Consider the following 9,259-nt stretch of genomic DNA (forward strand, 5'->3'; position numbering starts at 1 on the left):
CTGGAGCCGCCAGCTGATCTGGGTGGAATACGCCCACAATTCTTTACCCTGTGCCTCCTCTGGTCTGTCTCCGTTTCATGTAGTTTTTGGTTATCAACCCCCTTTGTTCCCAGCTCTGGAAAAGGACGTCAGCTTACCGTCGGCCCTGGCATTAATAAGGAGGTGCAAGAGGACCTGGATTCGTGCCAGACGGGCTCTGTTAAAGGCGTCCGGGACCTATAAGGCAGCGGCGGACCGGCACAGGACTCCGGCTCCGGTCTACCAGCGTGACCAGCGTGTGTGGCTGTCTACCCGTCATCTTCCTCTGAGGGTGGAGAGCCGTAAACTGGCACCCAGGTTCGTGGGCCCTTTCCCTATATCAAAGGTTATTAATCCTGTTTCTGTACGACTCAAATTACCCAGGACTATGAGAATCCACCCATCATTCCACGTCAGTCAAGTCAAGCCCGCAAAGGAGAGTCCACTGGTCCCTCCCACCCAGCCACCGCCTCCACCCCGGATCATCGATGGGGACCCAGCCTACACGGTGCGCCGGCTCATGGCGGCTCGCCGTCGAGGGAGAGGGTTCCAATACCTGGTGGACTGGGAAGGATACGGCCCTGAAGAGCGTTCCTGGGTGCCCGCCTCCTACATATTGGACCCGGACCTGATTCCGTCCCCTAGAGGGGGGGGTGCTGTCATGTCAGCTGTTGGACTTTGTCTGTCTTTTCTGTTTTGTTTGTCATTTCCTGTTTTATTTTGTTAAGTTTCCCTCATGTGTCATGTCTGGTGTCTTTACTTCCTTTCCCTGATTGTGTCCACCTGTGCTGATTACCTGGCTCCTCCCGGATTGTCTCCACCTGTGTCCAATTGTCTTCCCGCCCTCTTGTGTATTTAAACCCTCAGTCTTCCCCTGTTTAGTTGCCAGTTTGTGCTCTACAACTCGTTTGTGTTCACTTACCAGCGTTTCTTGGATCCTGTTCGTTTGTCTGCCATGTTTGACCTGTTTTCGTCCCTCGACCACCGATTCAGCCTGATCCTATCCTGCCTGCCTGTTCCCGACCTGGTTCGTTTACCCGACTTCGTCTCTTCCTGCTCCCTTTATACCTCAGCCTCCAACGTTCACCTGTGTTTCGACCTCCGCCTGGATTACTACCGTGAGTTAGCCTGTCCCCCATGTACCGTTGCTTGTATGATTGTCTTTCCGTGTTTGACCTGGCTTGTTTATTGACCACCCTCTGTCTGTCCCTAGTGGGGATTCCGTGGGGGTTTTCCCGGCTCGGCCGAGTCGGTCGTCTGTCAATCCCACCCGCAGCCCAGACGTTTACCCCCGGAACCGGAGGCCTCACAGAAGTCAAATATTCTCTGTGTAGTGTCATTTCCTCTGTGAAAGTGTTTAATAAAAACACTAAATCTTATTGGGAATTCGTGGTCTTGCTTTTGGGTTCTGCCTTTGTACTCAGCCTATTACAGTTTGTACTCTTTTATTCCCTCACCCAATGAGAATCGATAAGAGAATCGATAAGGTATCGAATTGATAAGCAATATCGATAATGGAATCGGAATCGTTAAATTCTTAACGATTCCCATCCCTATCCAGGGCTGTCAAATTCTGGACTGTCCGGCCTAAAGCTGGACGGATGGCCACCCTTTGTTTACAGCTGGGCGGCTGTAACTGGCTGGGGGTGTGTTTGTGTAGTAGTGCCGTAAACCATGCTGTTTCTCGCAAGATGAGATCTAGGCCACCAGGAGAGAAGCAGAGAAGTTGCAAGTGGCATATTCGACCCTAGTGGGGAAGGGGAGGGCTTCCATTCTCCCCCTACCATGACATTTAACCATCACAATTACTTTGAAGCTGTTTAACTGAGGTTAAAATGCTACATCATTCCAGTTTAATGGAGTGATGTTTTGCTTTTATAAATGAATGATGCATTTTAAAACATTTCCCTGTGGTCTACATAAAGTGTAAATGCTATGCTAGGGTCTGAATTCATTAATTCAACTCCACAGGTCCCTATGTCTGAGTAATGGCACTAGAAAGGTCGTTTTGAGCGCTGGCCCTTTAAATGCAAATGAGCCACTTCATGCCCCACCCCCTCCAGGCTGTTGACCGTGCTTTCTGTCCCATTCAGCCACTTGTGTTTGTTAATACAATCAACGAATGAACATTTTAGGTCAGGGGTGGGCAATCCTGGTCCTTGAGGGCCGGTATCCTGCATGTTTTAGATGTTTCCCTCTTCCAACACACCTGGTTCACATGATAAGCCTATCATCAAGATCTGCAGAAGCCTGATAATGACCTTCAGGTGTGCTGGAAGAGGGAAACATCTAAAACGTGCAGGATACCAGCCCTCAAGGACCAGGATTGCCCACCCCTGTTTTAGGTAATCAGCTCGAAGTTTGGATATATTTTCAGTATGAACTACAACTGCTGCTGCTGACAAACAATTATGGCGTACTCTGAGAAATGTTCATCAGCAGTCTTGACCTTATATGTGCAAATGTCATAATCTAACTAGTTATAGATGTAACATATTCATGTCTGTGATGTGTCAGGAAATGGCATTTAAATATAGAGGGATGATGAAAGTGTTGTTTCTTGGTTTTTTTTTTTAAAACATGTAGGCGTATGTGTATGTAATAATATATAGTGATTATATAGTATTAGTATGGATTAATACCTGCAGTCTGTAAATAATATAGTTATGATTACAGGGAAACCTCAGGCCAGATGGTTGGTGGTAATAGATCATTAAAAGATGTGGGCAATGCAAGGAAAATGTATGTGCATGTACGTAGACAGAGGAGTGAGGCCTGTGGATTAACAATACGTTGTCTTCCCTCTGACCATATCTCCATTTCTAAACAATAAAATTACAAATGCAAAACAATTGAGAAGAAATTTTTGTCTTTATTATATTTTTTATTATTGACCATCTATCATCAATGAGAAGAAAAAACAATAAAAAAACACCTTGAATTTTCCACCAGGGCATATTGTTTGATGCTCATGATAGTTCCTTATTGTAGAATACGAAAAGTTTTACTGCTGTTATTTCTTTCAGCAAATTGATCATTTGATGATCACAATCTTACCCTGTACTGAAATCAAATCCAAACATTAAATATCACAGATCAGAAAAAAAAACCTGCCGTAACTATAGACTTTAATAACATTAATTTACTTTATGTGAACAGAACAAATTCTTCAAATGTGTGTAAATTTCTTTCATTTTTAGTCCATATATGACTGGATTGACAAGAGGATGATATAAAACAAGCTGTAAAGTCATAATCAAATATGCAGTTTTTGGAATATCAGATTCCAGTCGAACTACTACAATATTATATGTAATCAGGAATGAAAAGTTAATTAAAACCAGCAGATGGGGTAAACAGGTCTGTGCAGCTTTTTTTCTGACTTCTTTAGAGCTACGATATGTTATTATAAATATTTTGGCGTATGTAAAAAGTATGAATATCACAGGGAAAAATGCAAGATTTATTAAAACAGCAATGCCATACAGTGTTAATGTACGTGAAGCTACACAGTAAAGTTTGTGAACTGAGTTGCTACAAAAAATGGACTGCAAAGTGAATTTACAGAACTTCTGCCTATCAATCAGTATCACTGAAACACAAAGCTCACAAAGAGGAACAAACCAAGCTAAAACCAGTAGGACTGTTACAGTAGTTTTTCTCATGATAGTTGGATATTGCAGAGGTTTACATATAGACACATATCTGTCATAGGCCATGGCTGACAACAGTAAGTATTCAGAACCTGCTAAAACGTAGAACATGAGGAACTGAAACAGACAGGCTGAATAAGATATGACCTGCTTTTCAGATAAAAAGTCAATCAATAGTTTTGGGTAGACCACAGTGCTGAAAAGGATAGAATTCAACAACAAAGCTGCAATAAAAATGTACATAGGTTCATGGAGGTTTCGGTGAATCCAGATCAGACAAATGATGGTGGAATTACTACAGATTATAAGAATGTATGTTATAAATACTATCATAAAATAAACATATTTATATTTCTGCAATTCCACATGCCCACCAAAAGTTATATATGTGACATTAAATTCTATATCCATTTAAAAAATTCAATATAAAGATGCATAAAAACAACATATGATATAGAAAGACTTCAGAGTGTCACACAAATGCTAATGCTTGTGTAATTCTGTATAATACATCACCTGACCTGGAACTACACACTGTATGTGTCATCTCCATGAGAAAGTAACACTTGAGTCAGTGAAATGCTTTTATCAAGGTTTCTTCAACCTCCATGGATCTCATTAAACTTTCTCTCAGGAGGCAAGAGTTGTTAACTCATCTGGAACGTACTCATCAAACTTTGTGTGTTCTTGCTCAACATGATTATGTCACAACTCAGCTGACTTTGGACATTTTGAGTAACATGGTCATTGCACACTGATAGAAATAGAAGTTAATGCACATAAGTTTGCTGCATGTACAGCAAGCTACATCAGCCTAGGTATGTATGATGTAGCTAGCCAAGCTAAAGGCCTACATGGTGAAGAGGGTGGGACCAAGGATCAATCTCTGTGGGACACCTTTATGCCACATTTCCACTCTGTGGTACCGACTTGACTCGACTCGGATACCAGGTACTATTCCTGGAGACTGTTTCCATTAGGCCTGTAATGGTACACGTACCAAACCGAACTGTTTCGGTACACACCTGTTCGGTTCGGTACACAGCTGTACCGAAACGGCACAGTATGATGAGAAAAAGAAAAAGGAATGAAAGATGTCAATCGACGCAGAACTTTAAATCCGTGCAAGTTTCACACGGACTTAATAAAGGACGCACACATTGACCCGAAATATGAAATAGCAGTTGATATAAGGTTAAAAAAAAACCCAACAAATATGATGTGAACCTGGAAGGAAGAGACTGGAGACCCTCCACCATCATTACAGTCCAGTTTGGATCAGTTCAGGTTCAGGTGAAAGACAACAACGAGGAAAGAGACGTTAATAAGATGGACGTTGTTTGGCCCCTATGAGCTACGGTAGTTCTAAAACACTGACACTAGCTCTGTCTGTCTGTCTGTCTGAATATCACACACGCTGTATAATAGAGGAATAAATAGAACGTTGTTAAGTTAGTTATGGACCGCACCCCCAGGTATATAACTGCGTGCCCCCCCTACCCCCTGGCTCTGACAAAAAAAAAAAAAAAAAAAAAAATCCCCCGTGCACACAGGCACACACAAATACACACAGTGTCCTAAACAGTTTGTTCTCTGTCCTAAAATAAATAATGTGGTTCATTGTGTTGTCAATGTTTCTCTTCAGTTTGTTTCAACAGAATACCAGTTTACCCTCTTGTTAATGTTGCACTTCATGTGGATTTTTTTTTGTTATTTTTCTGCAGATTGTGAACTGACAGAACTGTGATTAGATTTTTCTTGTTTGTTCAAAACTACCTTTGAGGGAAAAGTGCAATACTAATGTTTAAAATACATTTAGTAATATTATTAATTTATTTTATTTTCTATTTGATTTGTAGCAGCAGAATTATATTATTCCTGTTTTTCTATATTCTATTGTCTCCAAAAATTGGGGGAAAAATGTAAAAAAAAATTCATAAATGCATTAATAGACATTTTGAGGGGTTTTCTTTCTTACTGTACCGAACCGAAAAAAACTGAACCGTGGCTTTGAAAACCAAAAACGTACCGAACTGAAAATTTTGTGTACCGTTACAGGCCTAGTTTCCATTACAGGATACTGCCAACTTTAGAGTACTTGGATGTCATAGCGGCGCTGTGTGTAACTTCCATAACGTTTGACAGACTGCATTGTGCTCTGTACAATCAGTACGTTTTCTATTTGAAGCTTCATATAAACACAAGAGGACATAAAGTATTTAAGACTGTTTTTATATCACCTTAAGGACGGATGAACAGAGTTTTTTCCACAGCAGTATGTAGCCCCCCCACCCCCCTAAATTTTTTCTGGATCTCCCACTACCTAACAATAGAGCACCTCTGTTGGGAAGAAAAATGCAATTTTAATTTCAAATTATTTTAATTTCAATTTATTGCTCTGCACAAAGGTAAATATGGTTTCACTTTATCATATTTTTTACCTTATGAATCTTTGTCTGATTTACATTTGAATGAAACATTTTGTTAAAGGGAAGTGTTTTCTGTTATTTTACAAACATATACCTGAACTTACACCCAATATAAAGACATTGAAAGAGTTAGCTGCTGTTTAACTTATTCAAATTCTTCCTCCATGGAAAAAGTGGGCTGATTGAGCATGAAACTCCCAGACTGGAAAAGGGGCCCACTCCGCCCCCGGTGGTAGTACTCTTTCATCAGTACAAATATAATTACAGGGGAACTGCTGGGCCAGATGGGTGGTGGTAATTTGTCATCAACACCTTAACTGAGATGAAGGAGACCTGGGCAATGCACGGAAAATGTATGTGCACGTATGCAGAGACAGAGGAGTGAGGCATGTAGAGCAGGGCTCACCAACCCTGGTCCTCCAGAGCTACTATCCTGCATGTTTTAGGTGTATCCCTCTTCCAACACACCTGATTCAAATGATAAACCTATCAGCAAGCTCTGCAGAAACCTGAAAATGACCATCAAGTGTGCTGGAAGAGGGAAACATCTAAAACATGCAGGACCAGGATTGGTGACCCCTGCTGTAGAGGATTAAAGATGAATAAAAGTTGAACACTTTCACTTCAGAGTCTGGCATGTGACACTGCATTAGTCACATATGTTTTCTGTTTCATTTTGTGCTTTTTTACCTCAAGGTTCTGCTGCTTGGCTGATGACAATTTTTCCATGTTGAAGCAATAAAGCAACACATGCATAAAATTAAGAAAATTGTGTTTTTCTTATATTTTTATCATTGACAGTCTATAAAAAACAAAGAGAACCAAGCTAAAATCTAATCTTCCACCACTGCATAGAAATATGTTGAGGATAAGTGTAGAAAATGCATAGTTTGCCCCTTGTCCTAGGCCAGTGTTTTTCAACCTTGGGGTTGGGACCCCACATGGGGTCACCTGGAATTCAAATGTAAATGTAAATTCAAATTTCTAGTAACTGATAAAAAAAAACAAAAAAAACAACAAAACTTACAAATAAAAAATGTATGGTGAGTTGAGAGAGACAATCCCAATCCATAAAAGACATGACAAACTGTGAAGCTGAAACTGAAGCACTGTGGGACTGTTTATCTTTCAAATGTTCATTGTGGTCGGTTTCAGATGCTGCAGCTCTTTCATAATTCATAGTTGGAGTTATTGTTTGTTCAGTATTAATTGTCAGCCTTGTGAATGCAAACTGGACTGACTGTACATATCCTGACCAAGGGAAATAAAATTCTCACTTTGTGCAGTAATCTACACCTGGCTTTTCTGCCTCCATCCATAATAATATACATTATATAGACTAAATGTTCTCTAAAATTAACATTTATTTGCAACATAGTATAGCAAACTATTACATGATCAAAACAAATTAATTTTAGCAAAAATAAAAGTCTCTGTTTTGAATGTCTGGGGTCACCAGAAATTTGTGATGTTAAAATGGGGTCATGAGCCAAAAAAGGTTGGGAACCACCATCCTAGACACTACTGTTGGATAATCACAATTTTCAGACCAAACAATCATGTGTTGAACATAATGATACCCTGTACTGAGTGGTGGAGGCTAACATTGAATATCATGTCAGAGGAATAGTATCCCATTATAGGACATTAATTCAATTTGAGTGGACACAGCAAGTTCTTCAAATGTACATAAATCTCTGTCATTTTTAGTCCATATATGATGGGGTTGAAGAGAGGATGATACAGAACAAGCTGTAAAGTCATGATTAAAAATGCAGTTTTTGGCATATCAGCTTCCAGTCGAACAATCACCACATTATATGTGATTAACAAGGAAAAGCTGATTAAAACCAGCAGATGAGGTAAACAGGTCTGTGCAGCTTTTTTCCTAACTTCTGGAGAGCTTCGATAGGTTATTATAAATATTCTAATGTATGTAAAAAGTATGAATATCACAGGGAAAAATGCAAGATTTATCAAAAGAACATAACCATATATTGTTAATGCTCGTGAAGGTACACAGTAAAGTTTGTGAAGTGAGTTATTACAAAAAATGGAGGGCAAAGTAAATCTACAGAATTTTTCATTATTAATCAGTATCACTGAGATGGTAAACTCACAAAGAGGAACAAGCCAAGCTAAAACCAGTAGGACTGTTACAGTAGTTTTTCTCATGATAGTTGGATATTGCAGAGGTTTACATATAGACACATATCTGTCATAGGCCATAGCAGCTAAAAGTAGAAATTCAGACGCCACTAAAACATAGAACATGAAATACTGAAACAGACAGGCTGAATAAGATATGACCTGCTTTTCAGATAAAAAGTCAATCAATAGTTTTGGGTAGACCACAGTGCTGTAAAGAACAGAATTCACCAACAAAGCTGCAATAAAAATGTACATAGGTTCATGGAGGTTTTGATGAATACAGATCAGACAAATGATGGTTGAATTACTGCAGATTATAAGAATGTATGTAAAAAATACTACCATAAAATAAACATATTTATATTTCTCTACTTCCACATGCCCACCAAAAGTTAGATATGTGACATTAAAGTCTTCATCCATTTTGAAAGTTAAATAATAAACTCAGGGAAATAGATATATGATACAGAAAGACTTGAGGAGTGTCACTTAGAAGAATGCTGAAGCTTATAATATTCTGTTTATTGGATTCTCCTTTTCATTTAAAGCATCACCTGGTCCCGAAATACATACCACATGTGTCATCTCCTTAAGAAATTAATGTCTGAGTGAGTGAAATGCTTTTATTAAGGTTTCGTCAACCTCTATGGATCTCATTAAACTTTCTCTCAAGAGTCAGTAATGATTAACTAATACATACATAACGTCACCAATTTTTGTCTGACTTTCTGGGTAAAACATTTATTATATCCTATTATCTGTGTGTGAAATGTTGCTATAATTTGTGTGAATTGGCCAAAAATGTGTTTTGTGAGGTTGCACTGACACTGACCTTTGACCTTTGATTCAATAGAATGTAATCATGTCATCATTTTGAGAAAGTATGTGGTTGTTTTAACTATATCCTTTCAAGGTATTTTTATTGAGAAGGATGATGATGGCATTGACAATAATAGTGGCAATGTTGATGTCGAAGCAGCGTATGACTCCCATCACAAGATGACTCCA

General features: G+C 39.3%; 2 protein-coding genes across 2 annotated transcripts; both read right to left on the bottom strand.

Moving 5' to 3' along the window:
• Nucleotides 1-3,155: 3,155 nt before the first annotated feature.
• Nucleotides 3,156-4,094, bottom strand: LOC115412638 (olfactory receptor 6N2-like). The gene has a single exon (XM_030125238.1). The coding sequence runs from the start codon at nt 4,080-4,082 to the stop codon at nt 3,156-3,158; it is 927 nt and encodes a 308-aa protein (XP_029981098.1). The 5' UTR covers nt 4,083-4,094.
• Nucleotides 4,095-7,747: 3,653 nt separating this feature from the next.
• LOC115412630 (olfactory receptor 11A1-like) lies at nt 7,748-8,674 on the bottom strand. Its single transcript, XM_030125233.1, has one exon. It carries the CDS (start codon nt 8,672-8,674, stop codon nt 7,748-7,750), a length of 927 nt encoding a protein of 308 aa, XP_029981093.1.
• Between the last annotated feature and the right edge of the window lie 585 nt (nt 8,675-9,259).

Source organism: Sphaeramia orbicularis, chromosome 21, assembly GCF_902148855.1.
Source record: "Sphaeramia orbicularis chromosome 21, fSphaOr1.1, whole genome shotgun sequence".
Classification (NCBI taxonomy): domain Eukaryota; kingdom Metazoa; phylum Chordata; class Actinopteri; order Kurtiformes; family Apogonidae; genus Sphaeramia; species Sphaeramia orbicularis.